Source organism: Nomascus leucogenys, chromosome 10 (assembly GCF_006542625.1).
Source record: "Nomascus leucogenys isolate Asia chromosome 10, Asia_NLE_v1, whole genome shotgun sequence".
Lineage (NCBI taxonomy): Eukaryota > Metazoa > Chordata > Mammalia > Primates > Hylobatidae > Nomascus > Nomascus leucogenys.
In genome coordinates this window covers 99,777,792-99,797,583 of record NC_044390.1, presented here as the reverse complement: position 1 = coordinate 99,797,583, position 19,792 = coordinate 99,777,792, and the positions used below count along the sequence as shown (strand labels likewise).

General features: G+C 50.2%; 1 protein-coding gene across 1 annotated transcript in view; it reads left to right on the top strand.

The window, feature by feature from the left end:
• The window catches only part of ANKLE2 (ankyrin repeat and LEM domain containing 2), a 37,974-nt gene that overhangs the window by 16,361 nt on the left and 1,821 nt on the right, over positions 1-19,792 (top strand). The window contains exons 6-12 of the mRNA XM_030821743.1: positions 5,091-5,213; positions 7,295-7,361; positions 12,146-12,318; positions 13,743-13,849; positions 14,670-14,860; positions 17,133-17,727; positions 19,188-19,319. Of these exons, the coding sequence (XP_030677603.1) occupies positions 5,091-5,213; positions 7,295-7,361; positions 12,146-12,318; positions 13,743-13,849; positions 14,670-14,860; positions 17,133-17,727; positions 19,188-19,319 (1,388 nt within the window). The remainder of the gene's footprint in view (positions 1-5,090; positions 5,214-7,294; positions 7,362-12,145; positions 12,319-13,742; positions 13,850-14,669; positions 14,861-17,132; positions 17,728-19,187; positions 19,320-19,792) is intronic.

Here is a 19,792-nt window from a genome sequence, read left to right as displayed (position 1 = left end):
TGCACGCACGCTGCCCGGGAGCCGCCTCCGCTGGCTGTTTTAATAGAAATGGCAGCCAGTATTGTAGTTTAAGAAAGATTTGTGAGGCCAGGTGCAGTGGCTCACGCCTGTAATCCCAGCACTTTGGGAGGCTGGGGCGGGTGGATCACAAGGTCAGGAGATCGAGACAATCCTGGCTAACGCGGTGAAACCCCATCTCTACTAAAAATACAAAAAATTAGCTGGGCATGGTGGCGGGCGCCTGTAGTCCCAGCTACTCGGGAGGCTGAGGCAGGAGAATGGCGTGAACCCAGGAGGCGGAGCTTGCAGTGAGCCGAGATCGCGCCACTGCAGTCCGGCCTGGGCGAAAGAGCGAGACTCTGTCTCAAAAAACAAAAAACAAAACAAAAAAAACAAAAAAAAGAAAAAAGAAAGATTTGTGGCTGGGCGCGGTGGCTCATGCCTGTAATCCCAGCACCTTGGGAGGCCGAGCGGTCGGATCACGAGGTCAGGAGATTGAGACGATCTTGGCTAACATGGTGAAACACCATCTCTACTAAAAATATAAAAAATTAGCCAGGTGTGGTGGCGGGCGCCTGTAGTCCCAGCTACTCAGGAGGCTGAGGCAGGAGGATCACGTGAACCCGGGAGGCGGAGCTTGCAGTGAGCAGAGATCGCGCCAGAGCGAGACTCCGTCTCAAAAAAAAAAAAAAAACTGTGTTCCCAGGACGATGTTTCTTATGGTTCTACATGGCATGTGGAAAATGAAGAGAAGCACATTCCCTGAGCTTAGAGAGCTTAGGGAGATGCAGCTGGAAACAGGACATCCCAGCAGGAGTCGGCCCCACAGGGCAGGGTAGGGTGTGAGGCCTCTGTGGCTGCCGTAGGCAGGGACGGGCAGGGGAACTCCAGGAGGCTTCCCTTTTGTGCTTTGTGAAGAGAGGAGGATGGACAAATGCAAAAAAACATGGAAAAGAAAGTAAAAAAAGTTTTGGTGCTTTTTATTCTAGTATTCTATTGGATATCTTTTATATATATTTTTCACTTTACCTTAGAAATATTTCCTGTGTGGCTGAAAATGTAGGCTGGGCACAATGGCTCATGCCTGAAATCCCAGTGCTTAGGGAGGCCGAGATGGGCAGATCGCTTGAGCCCAGGAGTTCGAGACCAGCCTGGGCAACATGGCAAAACCCTGTCTCTACAAAAAATTTCAAAAAACAAATTAGCCAGGTGTGGTGGCACATGCTTGTAGTCCCAGCTACTCAGGAGGCTGAGGTGGGAGGATCACCTGAGTCCGGGAGGCAGAGGCTGCAGTGAGCTGAGATGGTACCACTACACTGCAGCCTGGATGACAGAGCAAGACCCTGTCCCCACCACCAAGAGGCATGGTTCTCAGTGGCTGAATAATGCATAAGTAAGAATTCTTGAAGAATTGATGTATTTATGTAAGGGAAAACCCAGTGATAGCTTAGAGCCAAGAATTATAAACTCTTAGCAAAACCCAGGAGTTTGGAATGTTGTGTTGTGGTGGGTAGAGGAGAGTGTCAAAGAAGCATATTGTGGGGAGGCATAATTTTGTTAATTGGATAACACAATGAATATGATATATTGAGCTGCAATTTTTTTTTTTTTTTTTTTTTTTTTTTTGAGATGGAGTCTTGCTCTGTGCCCCAGGCTGGAGTGCAATGGCGTGATCTTGGCTCACTGCAACCTCTGCCTCCTGGGCTCAAGCGATTCTCCTGACTCAGCCTCCTGAGTAGCTGGGACTACTGGCATGCAATACCACACCCGGCTAATTTTTGTACTTTTAGTAGAGACAGGGTTTCACCATATTTGCCTGGCTGGTCGTGAGCTCCTAACCTCAAGTGATCCGTCCGCCTTGGCCTCACAAAGTGTTGGGATTACAGGCGTAAGCTGCCATGCCCAGCTGAGCTGCAAAATTGAAAAGCAAGAATACTTTTTAAATCAACAAGAGAGAAAAGGGGGAGTGTTGAAATATTGTCAAGCCAGCAAAACTATAGAAGGGAGTGAAAGTGAAAACAATGGTTACCAAAAAAGCAATCGTATACATAAAATAGGAAAGAGGGAATAAAATCAAAGTGCATCAGTTATACTAAGTGTGAACAAACTGGCTAAGTAAGGAATTGAGATTTGACTAGGACAGTCAGCAAGTGAGGCTTTGTAGAGATAATACAGCACTCCATGCCCTGCAGGAAATACATGTTCTTATTTTCATGCAATATTCACAGAAAATGTGCATGTGTGTGTCCAGAAAGAAAACTTGGTAAATTACTGAAATTAGATATTTCAGGTTACATTTGTTTATTATAACCACTGAAAGTAGGAATCGTTAAAGTGTGGGCCAAAAATAACTATTTAGAAAGTACTAGTGTTTTTGGAGAGATCGGGCTAGGGAGAAGGTCGGCCAGAACTGCAGGAATTTACCTGGCAAGAACAGGCAGAAATCGGGGTGGTGAGGTTTGCCGACTACAGAACAGGTTGGAAAGGGCCGTTGTGTAGGAGGGAGAAGGGTGGGCAGAAGGAAGCCGTTTTGTTGCGGGTCCTTTTTTGTAGACCGTCTGCACAGGTGCACAGCAGAGGGCCTGGGAAGGGGCGGGTGGTCATGTTTCTGAAGCAAAGCACCTGGAACCTCAGTTGTGTAAGGTAGAGAACATGGACCAACAAAGGCCTGAGGGCCGGATGCTGTGGCTCATGTCTGTAATCGCAGCACTTTGGGAGGCCGAGGTGGGTGGATCACTTGAGGTCAGGAGTTTGAGACCATCCTGGCTAACGTGGTGAAACCCTGTCTCTGTTAAAAATACTAAAATTAGCCACACCTGTAATCCCAGCTACTTGGGAGGCTGAGGCAGGAGAATCACTTGAACCCAGGAGGTAAAGGTTGCAGTGAGCCGAGATCGCACCTCTGCACTCCAGCCTGGGCGACAAAGTAAGACTTTGTCTCAAAAAAAAAAAAAAAAAAAAAGAAGGGCCTGAGGGTTGGAGAACAGAGCAGTGATTGCACCGTAGGAGCCAGGGGCCAGCAGACTGCAGCCCAAGAGCCAGCTCAGCCGCCACCTGTGTGTGTAAATAAGGCTTTACTGGAGTACAGCCATACTCATTTATGTATTTGTCTGTGGCTGCTTTCCTGCTACAAGGGTGGAGTTGGGTAGCTGTGGCAGAGACAGGATGGCCTCAAAAGTCTATAGTGCTTACTGGCTGGACGCGATGGCTCATGCCTGTAATCCCAGCACTTTGGGAGGCCGAGGTGGGCAGATCACGAGGTCAGGAGATCCAGACCATCCTGGCTAACACGGTGAAACCCCATCTCTACTAAAAATACAAAAAATTAGCCGGGCGTGGTGGCGGGCGCCTGTAGTCCCAGCTACTCGGGAGGCTGAGGCAGAATGGCGTGAACCTGGGAGGCGGAGCTTGCAGTGAGCCGAGATCGTGCCACTGCACTCCAGCCTGGGCGACAGAGCGAGACTCTGTCTCAAAAAAAAAAAAAAAAAAAAGTCTGTAGTGCTTACTATCTGGTCCTTCTCCAAGAAAGCTTGCCAGCCCCTGGACAGAAGGATGGGGTGCAGGTAGCGTGGTGGTATATGCAAACATCCAGATCTTTCTAGGGTCGTGTGAGAAAGTTGTAAGGGATACCTCTAGTGGATGATGGCGGGAGGGAGCCGTAGGAGGACATTTGCGGGTGACCTAGGCTGTGTTGCCAAGGAGTGGAGGCGGGGGTGTCAGTGCAGGCCGCAGGGTCCATGATGAGTTTTTGTTCCCTGTGCAGAAGCTTAGGGGTGGCCGCCATGGCATACGATGCCACCGGACACTTCACAGCCAGAATCTTGGTAATCAGAGGTGACGAGAGAAGGTGTTTCTGGCTCTGCTAGGTGTAAATGAATTCTGTTTTCTACACAGTGCAGTGGAGCTGCCTGTGGAATGTCCAAGTGAGGTGCCTGGGAGGGAGTTGGCCCTTCAGGTCTTGGGCTCAGGGGCACTGGTGACCATGAGGCCCGCTGGTCTGTAGGCCACAGTTGAAGGTGACACTGAGACGGCCCAGAGCATAAGGAAGGATCAGAGGTGCAGCTGTGGGAGCTCCAGGCAGATGGTGTGGAGACCTGCGACACCATCCGGGGAAGGAGGGCGTGACGCAGCATCACGGATGGAGACCTGGGTTCCCAGCCGGGGCGTGACGCAGCATCGCGGACGGAGACCTGGGTTCCCAGCCGGGGAGTGATGCAGCGTCACGGATGGAGACCTGGGTTCGCAGCCGGGGCGTGACACAGCGTCACGGATGGAGACCTGGGTTCGCAGCCAGGGCGTGACGCAGCGTCACGGATGGAGACCTGGGTTCCCAGTCAGGACATGATGCAGCATCGTCAGCAGTGAAAAGAATTTCGTTTACTGTGGTGTCACATGCTACAGAGACTAGAGTACAGGCCAAATTCGTGGGCTTTGCTTTATTCTGGTTGTGGTCTTCATCTGTGTATTTCACTTTCTGGGCATGTTTTACATGACATTGTACTGGGCCCTGAATGCTTAAAGCTACTGTTCACTGTTTATGGAGAATTTAAGCTCCTCCAGAGCCTGGGCACCCAGGTCAGTGTGCTAAGCTCAAGCCTTGGCATGAAGTAGGTATGTGCTAGAATATGCCAATTATTTTCCCATTATAAAAGCAGTGTCTTTTATGGACTTTCTGTTTGTGAGTCTTTTTTTTAAAAAAAGTATAAGCCGGGCTCAGTGACTCACACCTGTAATCCCAGCACTTTGGGAGGCCCAGGCAGGTGGATCACCTGAGGTCAGGAGTTCGAGACCAGTCTCACCAATATGGTGAAACCCCATCTCTACTAAAAATTTTTTTTTAAAAATTAGCTGGGTGTGGTGGCGGGTGCCTGTAGTCCCAGCTACTGGGGAGCCTGAGGCAGGAGAATCAGTTAAACCCGGGAGGCAGAGGTTGCAGTGAGCCGAGATCATGCCACTGCACTCCAGCCTGGGCAACAAAGTGAGACTCCATCTCAAAATGAATGAATGAATGTATAAATATCTATTTTCACCTTAGAGCAACCTTATGAGACAAGTGTGAATAATTGTGCTTCCTCTGCATCTTTTTTCAGGGCTATGACACACCGTTGCATTTTGCTTGTAAGTTCGGAAATGCAGATGTAGTCAACGTGCTTTCGTCACACCATTTGATTGTAAAAAACCCAAGGAATAAATATGATAAAACACCTGAAGATGTAAGTACTTATTACAGTGCAGTTGCTATCTAGAGTTAGAAATGGAAATCTATGAATTTACAGTCTGTGATCACAGGCACAGGGAAGCCACAAGGAGCTCTGTATGAGTTGTGTTTGCTTTATGGGCACATGTTAGAACCTGGCTGTTGAGTAAGATGCACTTTGTGAAGAAGATGCATCTGTAGAACCAGGAGGGAAGGAACTGACCCACTTTGCTGATTTTATTTTCCTAAAACTGGCAGTCAGTTGCTTTGAACAGCTCACAGTCTTTTATCAAGTTCCCTCTCTGAACACATCAGTTGACCAGAGTCAGAGAGAACAGAGGTGGTAATGGTGGTGGTGGTGATGATGGTGGTGGTGATGATGGTGGTAGTGAGAATGGTGGTGGTGGTGATGGTGATTATGGTGGTGATGGTGCTGGTGGTGGTGGGTGGTGGTGGTGATGGTGATGGTGGTGGTGATGGTGATGGTGGTGGTGATGAGGATTGTGGTAATGGTGACAGTGAGGATGATGGTGGTGATGGTGGTGGTGGTGAGGATGATGGTGGTGATGGTGGTGGTGGTGAGGATGATGGTGGTAGCGATGATGGTGGATGATGAGGATGGTGAGATGATGATGTAATGATGGTGGTGAGGATGAAGGTGGTGGTGGTAGTGGTGAGGATTGTGGTAATGGTGGTGGTGATGGTGATGATGGTGGTGGTGATGGTGATGATTATGGTGGTGATGGTGGTGGTGATGGTTGTGATGCTGATGAGGATGATGGTGGTGAGGATGGTGATGAAGATAGTGATGGTGATGATGTGGTGAGGATGATGGTGGTGAAGATGAAGATAGCGATGATGGTGGTGTTGACAATGGTGGTGATGATGGTGACGATGGTGGTAAGGATGACGATGCTGAAAGCAGCTAAATTGTATTCAGCTCAGTGTGCACCAGGCGCTGTGCTAAGCTTCTCACACATACATACTCATCTGACCCAGACAAGCCTTGTCAGTCAGGCCTCGTCATGATCCTGAGCAGTTGAGTAAAGTGCACCTTGCAGAGGGCAGAAGTATATTCTGTGCCCACAAAGTGCAAGAAGTATCTGGACCTTCTGAGAACTGAAAGACGAGTTTGATTTTTCTGTGTATTGCAGCTGTGAGCTGTCCCCGGTCTAGCAGCCCTTTAGAAATAAAAGCTGTAAGGATCTTCTGGTGGCAGTGGTCTCTCCCACACCCCTCTGTAATTGCTGTTACTACATAAGCAATACATCCACTTGCCATAGAAAACTTAAAATACTGCTTGATCAAAAAGAATAAAATTCACCAGAAAATTCTACAACTGAGAAATTGCCATTATTTTGTATATATGTGATTGAATTTTGTGTGTGTGTGTGTGTGTGTGTGTATCTGTACTTCAGCATAAGAATGGCATTTGGTAACCAACTTAAAACTCCTGGCATTCTAAAAAGCATTTGACTTTTTAAAGCTCACAGTCAGGTACAGACTTAAAAATGTAGTCGCATTCATAATTTTAGTTAGTTTCTCTCATAGGCTGGTTCCTTTCTTTCCTTTTATTTGAAGGTTGTTGGTTTTTCTATAGTTTGTGGCAAAAGTTCGTATTGCTGCAATTCTTCAAGGGCTGAGAAAGTTGATTTCTATAGCGACAAAAGCAGAACTTTGATGTTCCGTGTTACTTAGGAGCTCCACCTTGACCCAGCCTCACAACCTAAAGTTTGTGTACGACCAGGCTTCCTGTAAGTGGAACTCAAACAACCAGGAAGGTTAGAAACATGTTCACGTGCTTCTGTTTTTACTCGATGCGCTGGTACGTTTCCCTCTCCTTGCAGACAGTTAGAAAATGTCGAGTAGCGCAAAGAAAAAGTAAATTTACCCATAATCCCAGAGTGTGTTCTCCTAGCTGTCCCCTTAGACTTCTAGAAAGACCTCACTCCACACATTTTTTCAGTGTGAGCTTTATTAAATCTTTAGCATTAAGATTCTACTTTACTGAGTTTAAAACTATTTTTCTAAAATCATTGTAATGATAAAGAAATGTTACGATCAAATAAGATTTAGACGCACTTTTTTTTCCAATAGGTAATTTGTGAAAGAAGCAAAAATAAATCTGTGGAACTGAAGGAGCGGATCAGAGAGTATTTAAAGGGTAAGATGGGGAGTCAGTGCCTGGATCGTGGGGTCCACGCTGGGAAGGGCCCTGGAGTGTTGGGGGACACAGCAGAGCTTTGCTTTCCTGAGCTCCCCGGGCGTGTGCCGGCTCCCCTCGGAAGCCTCTCCTCAGGATCATCCTTTCTTCTCCTGAGCTCTCCTAGCTCACGTGCCACCTCTTTTCCTGTTATCCCTTCTCTGAAGTCTTGTATCTGTTCCTTGAGCTTTCTGTGAGAGAACTTTTTTGAGGTTGTGTGTCGCTGCCTGTTGCCGGTAGCCTCATCCCTGGATCCATAAGTCTGTCTCACAGTAGCTTCATTGTGATGGCTTCTCTTCAGGTGGAGCCTGCAGTTGGCAAAGAACGGCTCAGGGAGAGGCAGGGCCCAGAGCTCCTTGGTTGGGTGGCTAGCCTGGCTTTTGTGTATCTCTTTGCCTATGTTGGGGTGGGGGTCTCTCCCTGTCACTCCGATTCTGAAGCTGCCTCCTTCCTCCTCCTGTACTGGTGCACGCCCAGGCTCCTGCCTTGGCTCCAGGACACTCCCTCCCCACTCGCCTCAGACTTCCCTCCCCACTCGCCTCAGACGTTCCCTCCCCACTCGCCTCAGACGTTTGTCAGACATTCCCTCCCCACTCGCCTCAGACGTTCCCTCCCCACTCGCCTCAGACGTTCCCTCCCCACTCGCCTCAGACATTCCCCCCCCCCCTCCCCCCCACTCGCCTCAGACGTTCCCTCCCCACTCGCCTCAGACGTTCCCTCCCCACTCGCCTCAGACGTTCCCTCCCCACTCCCCCCACTCGCCTCAGACGTTCCCTCCCCACTCGCCTCAGACGTTCCCTCCCCACTCGCCTCTGGGAGAGAGGCCGTTGCTTTCTGGACTGCCCTCCTCTAGTCGGCAGCTTCTAGTTGTTGGCCCCTGTGCCTCGCGGTTTGTAGGTGCCAGGCACGTGAAAATGGCTGGTTTCAGGGATGGCTTTTCCCTGCCGTCTTCCTCTGTTTTCAGTGAATTTTGGAAGATGACACTTCTAGAGGCGCCTCTTCTTTGCCATCTTAGCTCGAAGTCTGGAGCTTCTGCTTGCTGGTGAGATTGAAGCAGACGCTGAGGTCCTTTCAGCCTCCTGCCTGCTTTTCTCTCTCTCGGATTCCATTCCTATCCAAAACTCTGTCTCTATTTAAAGCAGGGTCCGCAAATGACTGCTTTTAAAAATAAAATTTTATTGGCATAAAGCTGTCAGCACCATTTGCACACTGTCCGGGTTCTTTCCCAGCACACAGTGACTTGTGGCCTACTGAGCCTAATTATTTACTGTCTGACCTTTTATCGAAGTTTACCAACCCTGATCTAAGGTATGAAGAGCCTCTGCTTGTCCCCTGATCTGTTCCTGTCCTAAGTATAATTTGTTAATTACACTTCTTCAGTGTGTGTAGCTGTGCACAGGAAATGAATCCTGCATGCTGTTAGCGGCGAGAGTTCCTCCTCAGGGCTGTTGAGGCCTCACTGCAGAGGCCCAGCCGGAACCTTCAGAGGCCCTGGGAACACACGGCTGTGTTGCCAGAACATCCCTGAAGAGCCGAGAGTCTGCTCCGGATTTTCAAAGCACACTGTCAGAAATGCTTTGCAACACTGACATTAAGCATTGCTTCGTGATGGTATTTAGGAAGCAATTCTGTCTGAGAGATCCTTGCCTATGTGGGACAGTAAAACACTGTCGCCTCTAAGATCTGCCCCAGCAGCTGTTTGCTGAGGAGAAGGCAGCACTGTGAGATCCATGTTCCTGTGGGCTGAGCTACACGGCACCTCCAGAGCTCCTACACCTCCTTCCTTGTCCTTCTGAGGCTCACGCGAAGCCCAGGCACGGTCAGCATCTATGGTCACACTGGGGCGTCGGTCACGCTGTAGCTTCACATGCCACAGAGCCTGCTACAGGGCTGGCTGCGTCCTGCATCCCACCTTTCCCGTCACTCAGAGAGAGACCCACGCTTGTATGAAGATGAGGAGGGACTCTAAAGTGTTATGAGAGACAAATAGGATCAGAAAGCCAGGCACAAAACCATCCAGAGACCGTGAGTCCCATCTGTAGATAGAAATTGTTAAAAGGGACTCAAATCAATATGCCAAAAAAGTAAACATTAGTATTTTATGAGTAAATTATAGGTAAATTTTACCGTATACCTACCATGCACCGTATACTGTATATACTGTATGTCTTCTTTTCATATGCCACTAAAAGAGGGAAAAAACTGCCAATTAACCTGTAAAATGCCAAAGTACATATGATGCATCCAAATATAGGATAGTAATATGTCAGATAGAGTATTTGAATTGCCCTAATTTTCAGTATGGAAAATTAGTACTCTTGAATGGAAATTCTTCAGTACCTTCGGTACTCTTGAATGGAAATTGTCGTACTTTTTTTTAACTTTCATTTTAGGTTCAGGGGTAAGTGTGCAGATTTGTTATATAGGTAACTTGCATGTCACCGGGGTTTGGGGTGCGGATTATTTCACCTGATCAGTGTAGTACCCAGAAGGTAGTTTTTCGATCCTCTCCCTCCTCCTCACTCTGTCCACCCTCAAGCAGGCCCTGCTGACTTCTTGTTCCTTCTTTGTGTACATGTTGCTCAGCGTTTGGCTCCCACTCATAACTGAGAGCCGTGTTTGGTTTTCTTGCCTGTGTCAATTTCCTTAGGGTCATGGCCTCCAGCTCCAGCCACGTTACTGCAGAGGACTCGATCTTATTCTTAATATCCCGTGGTATAGATGTACCACATTTTCTTTATCCAGTTGACCGTTGATGGGCATACAGCACTTTTATAATTAGAAAAAAATTAAAAGCATAAAAACTATGATAAGCAGCCGGGCACCGTGGCTCATGCCTGTAATCCCAGCACTTTAGGAGGCCGAGGCAGGCGGATCACGAGGTCAGGAGATCGGTGAAACCTCATCTCTACTAAAAATACAAAAAATTAGCCAGGTGTGGTGGCAGGCACCAGTAGTCCCAGCTACTCGGGAGGCTGAGGCAGGAGAATGGCGTGAACCCGGGAGGCGGAGCTTGCAGTGAGCTGAGATTGCACCACTGCACTCCAGCCTGGGCGACAAAGCGAGACTCTGTTTCCAAAAAAATAAAAGAAACTATGATAAGCCTTTAACATAAGAAATTCCCAGGCATTCCAGAGTAGCATGACTGACTGTAAATGAAGCCTCTTGACTCTGGGTCTCCAGGAGCTGCGTTTGAAAGCAGGACGAGGTGGTGTGTGGCTTCCGTGCGACCTACAGAACCTCACGACACTATCCTGTGTGACTTGACTGCACTGTCCCGTGGGACCTGAAGACACTACTCTTCCTTGTGCTTTTTCCATACTCACATCCAAGTGCCGTGTGATTCCAGATCTGTAGAGAGATGCGTATTCAGTGATGCAAATTGTAAAGGACAAGAGAAGCAGAATTGAGAAGCGAGGAGGCCAGGCACAGCGGCCCACGCCTGTGATAAACTACAACAGAAGCAGGATTGAGAAGCGAGGAGGGCCGGGCACAAGCCGCCCACACCTGTGATAAACTACAACAGAAGCAGGATTGAGAAGCGAGGAGGCCGGGCACAGCGGCCCACACCTGTGATAAACTACAACAGAAGCAGGATTGAGAAGCGAGGAGGCCGGACACAGCGGCCCACACCTGTGGTAAATTACGAGAAGCAGAATTGAGAAGCGAGGCTGGGCACAGCGGCCCACACCTGTGATAAAGGATAAGAGAAGCAGAATTGAGAAGCGAGGAGGCCGGGCACAGCGGCCCACACCTGTAATCCCAGAACTTGTGGAGGTGGAGGTGGAGGTGGAGGTGGAGGTGGAGGTGGAGGTGGGATGATCACTTGCATCCAGCAGTTCGAGACCAGCCTGGGCAACAGAGCAAGACCCCATCTCTACAAAAAGTAAAAAATAGCCAGGTGTGGTGGTGCGTGCCTGTGGTCCCAGCTACTCAAGAGGCTGAGGTGGGAGGATCACTTGAGCCTGGGAGTTCGAGGCTGCAGTGAGTCATGATTGCACCACAGCACTCCAGCCTGGGTGACAGAATGAGACTCTGTCTGAAACTAAGAGGAGAAAAAAAGGAGAGAAGGAGTAAAATATAACTTTTTTTTGTTTTTTGAGACAGATTCTCACTCTGTCACCCAGGCTGGAGTGCAGTGGTGTGATCTCGGCTGACTGCAACCTCCACCTCCCGGGTTCAGGTGATTTTCATGCCTTGGCCTCCTGAGTAGCTGGGATTACAGGCACCCGCCACCACACGTGGCTAATTTTTGTATTTTTAGTAGAGATGGGGTTTCATCATGTTGGCCAGGCTGGTCTTGAACTCCTGACCTCAAGTGATCTGCTCACCTCAGCCTCCCAAAGTGGTAGGATTACAAGCGTGAGCCACCGCACCCGGCTGGAATGAAATAGAACTTATTTTTAAAATGTATTAAGCTCCTACTGTGTGCTAATCTTACTCAGGTCGACCCCTCAGCCCTTTAACTACCTGGGGCTTCCTTTTCTTTTCTTTCTTTTCTTGTAGCAGTGGAGGAGAATGAGGCTGGTTAAGTGAAGTGAGCTCTGAGACCTTGTGTGACTGTTTCCATTGTATCCATTTGCATTAAGTGAAGTGAGCTCTGGTGCAAACCACCCTTTGCCCCGTCCATTGGATCCATTTGCAGAGGCCTTGGCAAGGGTTTGCGTGAATCCCCGTGCCGCTCACCCAGACCTGACCCACAGAGGGGCCGGAAGCCTGCAGCCAGTGCCTGTCTCCTCCCTCAGGTCACTACTACGTGCCCCTCCTGAGAGCAGAAGACACTTCTTCTCCAGTCATCGGGGAGCTGTGGTCCCCAGCCCAGACGGCCGAGGCCTCTCACGTCAGCCGCTACGGAGGCAGCCCCAGAGACCCTCTGCTGACCCTGAGAGCCTTCGCGGGGCCCCTGAGTCCGGCCAAGGTGAGCTGCTGTAGAAGCTTCTGGACGTGGTGCCTGGCTGTCCCCATACTGTGGTGCTGGGTGTTCCAGCCTGTTGCCTTGTGCGTGGTCTCAGGGACCATGTGATTGTCCTCATCTCAAACCATCCCCCAGTGAGTTGGTGACGAGAGCGTTTGCCACAGAAACCTGTGTTCTTGGCTTACCAGGGCCGATGTGCCGGGAGCCACACGTCTCAACAACGCAGACATTCCCTGGGCCAGCCCCGTCCTGTGCGTGTGTCGCCCTGTTCTTTCCGTGTCGATGGCCCGTCCTAGGGCACCTTGCTGGTGTAGCGAGGCTGCCCGTTGTGACTAGGAAAGCTCCGTCTTCACGTCCACCTCCTGACCACGTTTCCCTGCGGCTGCAGCCCCCGCTGGCTTCCTCTCAGACAAGTCCCTCTCCTGGAAGCCTCAGCCCCCAGGTTCTACTCATCCCCGATGTTCAGAGAAATCCTTAATGGTGGTGTTGCTGGGTCAAAGGTTGTACACGTTTTTTTATTTATAGTTGATAATTCTTTCTCCTATTGAAGTACTTCACATACTGACCTGTACGCATAATCTTGTGCTAAAAACTTTCTAAATAAGTTATGATGAAAATGGCTCTAGGCCGGGCGCGGCGGCTCACGCCTGTAATCCCAGCACTTTGGGAGGCCAAGGCGGGCGGATCACGACGTCAGGAGATCAAGACCATCCTGGCTAACACGGTGAAACCCCGTCTCTACTAAAAATACAAAAAATTAGCCGGGCGTGGGGGCGGGTGCCTGTAGTCCCAGCTGCTCGGGAGGCTGAGGCAGGAGAATGGTGTGAACCCAGGAGGCGGAGCTTGCAGTGAGGGGAGATCGCCCCACTGCACTCCAGCCTGGGTGACAGAGTGATACTCCATCTCAAAAAAAAAAAAAAAAAAAGGAAATAGCTCAAAAATTAGGTGGTATCAGGTAGGATTAGGTCAGATCCATAAAGCATAAAGCTCTAAGAAGAGTGACTAAGAAAGATCAACATTGGTTTCTTCCCTTGCAATGGGAGCAGTGTCACATGTGCGTCTGGGTGGCGCTCCGAGCCGTCCACTGTCCTCAGGGTGAGGCCTCATGCTTGGGCCCACATGGTACTGAACCTCACACAGCCCAGACGGGGTTGCAAGAAAGGAGACCGCCTCCCCTCCCCCAGGTCAGAGTGGAGCCATGCGGCCACTCAGCCATGCCACAGGTGGGCACGTGGCCCAGGGTTCTGCTAGTGAAGGGGAGAGAAGGAAGGGTGTCAGGAGACAGGCAGCTGCTGCAATGCTGACGGCTCTTCAGGTTTCCGTAGCTGAGGGACGCGGTTCCTGGCAGGGCTCAAATGCCTCTTAAGTTTCCCCAGCTGAGGGGCGCGGTGCCTGGCAGGACTCAATGCATTTTTTTTTCTTCATAGGCAGAAGATTTTCGCAAACTCTGGAAAACTCCACCTCGAGAGAAAGCAGGCTTCCTTCACCATGTCAAGAAATCGGACCCAGAAAGAGGCTTTGAGAGAGTGGGAAGGTACCGAAAGGCTGAGCCGCAGCAGCATGGGGTGCACAGTTGGTCGCGTTTTGATTAATGATGGAAGGTCAAATCACAGCTTCAAAGTACCAATTCCCAGGAAGCCTTTACTGGGAGTCTTGGTCCTTTTCATGAAGGTCTGATTCCTTGTGGATGTTGCGGAATTCTAGCTTACGGCAGTCCCGTCCCAGACCTGGGGGACGTCTGCAGCGCCTTCCTTTCCTTTTCTAATTGGAATTCCTTGTTGATTCTGGGACATGTTTCTAAGGAACCTTAATATTTTATAGAAGGTACCATATAATGGTATGGATTCCTTGGGAAAAAACAGGCCATAGCCACAAAGCTAAATTATGTTGTAATCAAATAAAGCTTCGTGGAATTGTTTAGAATATTTTCTCAAAATATGTGCCCAGTGTCAGTTGTACAACTGGAACTCAGAAAGGACGTCCAGGCTTTTGTGTGCCTGGCCGTGACTAGAACCCACAGGGCTGTTCCGTGATCATTAACGCGTCCGTCTGTGGGAGTTGAACTGTGTGACCTGGGTTGCTGGCATGAGGGTCTGTCGGGCTGAGGCCTCCTTCCTGCCTGCAGCTGGTTCATGGCTCCTGAGAGCTCTGCCGGGTCCTGTTTACCTGTGAGGAGACGTGCTGTTTCAGAAAATGCACCGTATGATTTCAGCTGCAAGTTAAGGATAAAGGAAAATTATAACCATGATTGCAGACACTGCTTTGGTACTTAAAGCTTTAGTGGGTTTTTTCTGTGTAGTTCTGAGTATTTTTTCTGGTTTCACAACTGGTTAATTGTGTTTTGTTTCTTACAGGGAGCTAGCTCATGAGCTGGGGTATCCCTGGGTTGAATACTGGGAATTTCTGGGCTGTTTTGTTGATCTGTCTTCCCAGGAAGGCCTGCAAAGACTAGAAGAATATCTCACACAGCAGGAAATAGGCAAAAAGGCTCAACAAGAAACAGGAGAATGGGAAGCCTCCTGCCGAGATAAAGCCACCACATCTGGTAAGCACCTGCAGGTGTGGGCGTGGCAGCTGGGAGGGGCCCCCGTGGCAGGGGTCTGACAGGATGCGCACATCTGTTTCTCATCTCTTGGTGTTTTTAACGTAAAGGTCTGGTACTTTCCCTTAGGTTAATATTTTTTTAGACGGAATCTCTCTTTGTCACCCAGGCTGGAGTGCAGTGGCGCAATCTTGGCTCACTGCAACCTCCACCTCCTGGGTTCAAGCGATTCTTCTGCCTCAGCCTCCTGAGTAGCTGGGACTACAAGCGCCTGCCACCACACCCAGCTAATTTTCGTATTTTTTTTTTTAGTAGAGACAAAGTTTCACCGTATTGGCCAGGCTGGTCTCGAACTCCTGACCTCGTGATCCACCTGCCTCGGCCTCCCAGAGTGCTGGGAAGGTTAATGTTAAATGGGTTGTGTGTCGGGGAGGATACATGAAAAATAATGGCATCGCTTTGAGCAGTATTGCTGTTTCTGCTTGTGTTTGCATTACCCAAAATCTAATATAGTTTCATTCTGTGCCATTTTCTCAAAACTCCTAATAGCTGAACTCCATTGGCTGAGACTGTGATATTTTAGATTTGGTATATTTTCAGGAAAAAGACAAAAGAGTACACATCAGAATACTGGTGTATATCAGACACCAGGACGCAGAGCGCCTCACAGGGTGTATATCAGACACCAGGCTTTGCACAGCGTATATCAGACACCAGGACGCAAAGTGCTTCCAAAGCACAGATGCACTGAATGGAAAGATCATGATGGAAGAGGTTAATCTACACAAAATCTAAAAGTGATTCATAAAAACATCAACGATGGCCGGGCACGGGTGCTCACGCCTGCAATCCCAGCGGCTGGGCGCAGCAGCTCACGCTGTAATCCCAGCACTTTGGGAGGCCAACGTGGGTGGATTGCTGAAGCCCAGGAGTTCGAAGGCAGCCTGAGCAACATAGTGAGACTCTGTCTCTATTTATTTTTTTAAAAAAACAGAAATTTGCTAATAACTAGAGATTTGAATCTGCTAAAATACAAATTAAAGCAGATACACAATTTAAACTGTGTGTGTGAGAGAGTGTGTGTGTCTGTGTGAGTTTGTGTGTATAAGGTCAACATAGAACCATTAACCCACAAGACACTTCATTTGTAAAACAAACTCCCTGGAATGATAGAAAGAAAATGAAAATGATTGACATACATTAAACTAAGAAGCAGTGAATCTTAAATGGTCGCCTGTGACTCTAAACCACAGAACTAGAGCGAAGTCAGTGCTGTCGTTTTATGGGAATCATTGAAATCTGACCTTGCCGTGTTGTAGCTGACGGTGGCACAGAACTCACTTCTGTAAAGTGGCCTCATTTACAGTGTTGTCTTGTGACTATGTACATGTTAATTAGTAAATATTAAATAAAGTTGATGCGTTTCCTAAGTAGCAGGAGCCACAGCTCAAGTGTTCTGGATCGTCCCGTGGCCGCGGCCACCATCGTGAACACCAAGTGGGATATTTCTGTTTCCTGTCACACAGTGCTGCGCCCAGGAGCTCTTCTGTTATCTTCACAGCCAAAGTGCAGCAGTGCTGCTTCATGGAGTTGTTCTGGACAGTCTCCCGGGATCCTCGGGGGCACTGTGACACTCGGAGCCCCTGGGGTCGCAGCAGATCAGAGTTGGAGTGAGAGCTGGAGGGCGGCTGGGGGTGCAGGGCAGTCATCTCGCCCATCACCTGGGCTGCCCTTGGCGTTTTCACGTCCCTGCCTTTGAAAGAAAAGTCAGCCTGGCAGCTTTTTTTTTCCTCCTTCTCTGAAGTAGGGTCTCACTCTGTGGCACAGGATGGAAAGCAGTGGCACAATCACAGCCCACTGCAGCCTCCACCTCCTGGGCTCAAGCGATCCTCCCACTTGAGCCTCCCAAATAGCTGAGACTACAGGCGCGTGCCACCATGGCAGTTAATTTTTCTGTAGAGAACGGGGTTTCGCTATGTTGCCCAGGCAGTCTTGAACTCTTGGGGTCCAGCGACCCCCCTGCCATGGCCTCCCAGAGTGCTGGGATTGCAGGCGTGAGCTTCTGTGCCTGGCCCCAGCAGCCTGATTGCGTCTGCAGGGTCCTGTTGCCCTTTTCCAGAGTCGTGTGCGTGGTTTTCCATCTTGAAATCTGATGAGGAGGTTTCGGATGTAAGAGTCGCTGTTGCTGGGGTCATAGCAGTTGGTCACGGACGGAGCAGAGGAGCTCTGTGGCTTCCTGTCGTTCCCATCACTGAAGTGCCCCTTGTCCTCACAGGCAGCAATTCCATTTCCGTGAGGGCGTTTCTAGATGAAGATGACATGAGCTTGGAAGAAATAAAAAATCGGCAAAATGCAGCTCGAAATAACAGCCCGCCCACAGTCGGTGCTTTTGGACATACGAGGTGCAGCGCCTTCCCCTTGGAGCAGGAGGCAGACCTCATAGAAGCCGCCGAGCCGGGCGGTCCACACAGCAGCAGAAATGGGCTCTGCCATTCTCTGAGTCACAGCAGGACCCTGGCGGGCAAGAGACCAAAGGCCCCCCGTGGGGAGGAAGCCCAACTGCCACCTGTCTCCGATTTGACTGTTGAGTTTGATAAACTGAATTTGCAAAATGTAGGAAGTAGCATTTCTAAGACACCAGATGAAAATACGAAAACTAAAGATAAGATCCTGACTTCAAGAATCAATGCAGTAGAAAGAGACTTGTTAGAGCCTTCTTCTCCCGCAGACCAACTCGGGAATGGCCATAGGAGGACAGAAAGTGAAATGTCAGCCAGGATCGCTAAAATGTCCTTGAGTCCCAGCAGCCCCAGGCACGAGGATCAGCTCGAGGTCACCAGGGAACCGGCCAGGCGGCTCTTCCTTTTTGGGTAGGCGTGTGTTGCCCTCTGCACTCACTCTTCTTCCCCCCTCCCCCTCCTCCTTCCCTGCCCCCCTCCCCTTGCCTCCCCCTCCGCTCCTCCCCCTCCCCTCCCCCTCCCCCTCCCCCTCCCTCCCCTCCCCCTCCCTCCCCTCACCTCCCCCTCCCCCCACCCCCCCCCCCCACCCCATCCCCTCCACTCTCCTCTCCTCTCTTCTCCTTTCTTTCTTTCAGATGGAGTCTTGCTCTGTCGCCCAGGCTGGAGTGCAGTGGTGTGATCACAGCTCACTGTAACCTCCACCTCCTAGATTCAACCAATTCTCCTGCCTCAGCCTCCTGAGTAGCTGGGATTACATGCGCCTGCCACCACGCCTAGTTGATTTTTGTATTTTTAGTAGAGATGGGGTTTCGCCATGGATTGGCCAGGCTGGTGTTATTGGCCAGGCTGGTGTCGAACTCCTGACCTTGTGATCCACCCGCCCCGGCCTCCCAAAGTGCTGGGATCACAGGTGTGAGCCACCACGCCCGGCCTCCACACAAGCTTTTGTGTGGACTTGCCGTGTGCGTTCAGTTCCTGTCTCTGAGTCTAGCTTCTAGATGCTCTTTCTGGGTCTTCCGCCGGTTGGACTGTGGGTGATCCTAGTGTTTGCTGTTATTTGCTAGGGATGTGCCTGCCACTGGTGTGAATGATCTCTTCTAAATCCTTCTAGGAAGAAAAGCCATCTTGGGGTCAATCTCAATCGAACGGGATAAATGTACCTAACCTTCTGGTACTGAGCACCCTCTGAGGGCGCAAATATGCAAAACTGCATTTTAACAGCAGGTGGATCCTGCTACCATAGAGAATGCAGGCGCGCACCCAGAGGCGACTCCTCCCTGCTCCCTGCTCTTCTCATCACAGGACAGCAAGTCTGCACCTGCTTCCCTGGCCTTGGGAGATGCCTCCCTCTGCAGAGTGGCCCTCGGCTCCCTGACAGCTGATGCCCTGACAGCTGATGCCCTGACATGCTGCTGCTGGTTCCCTGGTTCCATCTGCTCGGGCCAGGTCGATCCTTGCACACTGTTGTTTTGTGTGCTGGGTTCTTGAGTTTAAAACGTAGTGTTATTTGGCCGGGTGCGGTGGCTCATGCCTGTAATTCCAGCACTTTGGGAGGCCGAGGTGGGTGGATCACAAGGTCAGGAGTTCAAGACCAGCCTGACCAAGATGGTGAAATCCTATCTCTACTAAAAATACAAAAAATTAGCCAGGCGTGGTGGCATGCACCTGTAGTCCCAGCTACTCGGGAGGCTGAGGCAGAGAATTGCTTGAACCCGGGAGGCGGAGGTTGCAGTGAGCCGAGATTGCGCCACTGCATTCCAGCCTGGGCGACAGAGCAAGACTCCGTCTCAAAATAAGAAAAAAAATAGTGGTATTTTAGAAGTCTTTGTTTTTACCAAAGATGTTTTTGCTTCTTTTATTGTGTTTTCTAGAGAGGAGCCATCAAAACTTGATCAGGATGTTTTAGCCGCTCTTGAATGTGCAGACGTCGACCCCCATCGGTTCCCGGCCGTGCACAGATGGAAGAGTGCTGTCCTGTGCTACTCACCCTCGGACAGACAGAGGTATGTGGGGCCCGGACAGCCTGTCACCCGCAGGGCAGCTTTTGGAAGCTTCTGCAGGGTCCAGTTCCAGTTCATGCGAACGCATCAGTGGCTCTTCCCAACGCTGGCAGGCCCATCAGCCAGGCTGTGGATTTGGGTGTTGTGGCTCTGCACACAGGACAGAGCTCCGGTTGGGTGGAAAAGCTGAATGGGTCAGCTGCTGACAAGCTGACGGCTAGAGGGGTGGAAGCAGCAGGGTTTCTACTCAGATCACACAGGATTCTCCTGGAAACCCCCACGAGCTTGACTCTCCCAGTGCCCGCGGTGCCAGGGTTCAGCAGTGCCTCTCCACCTGGGCGCGTGTGCCCATGGTACCAGGGTTCAGCAGTGCCTCTCCTCTGCCCGGGCATGTGTGCCCGCAGTGCCAGGGTTCAGCAGTGCCTCTCCTCCGCCCGGGCGCGTGTGCCTGAGTCTGGGGCCGTTATTCTCCGACT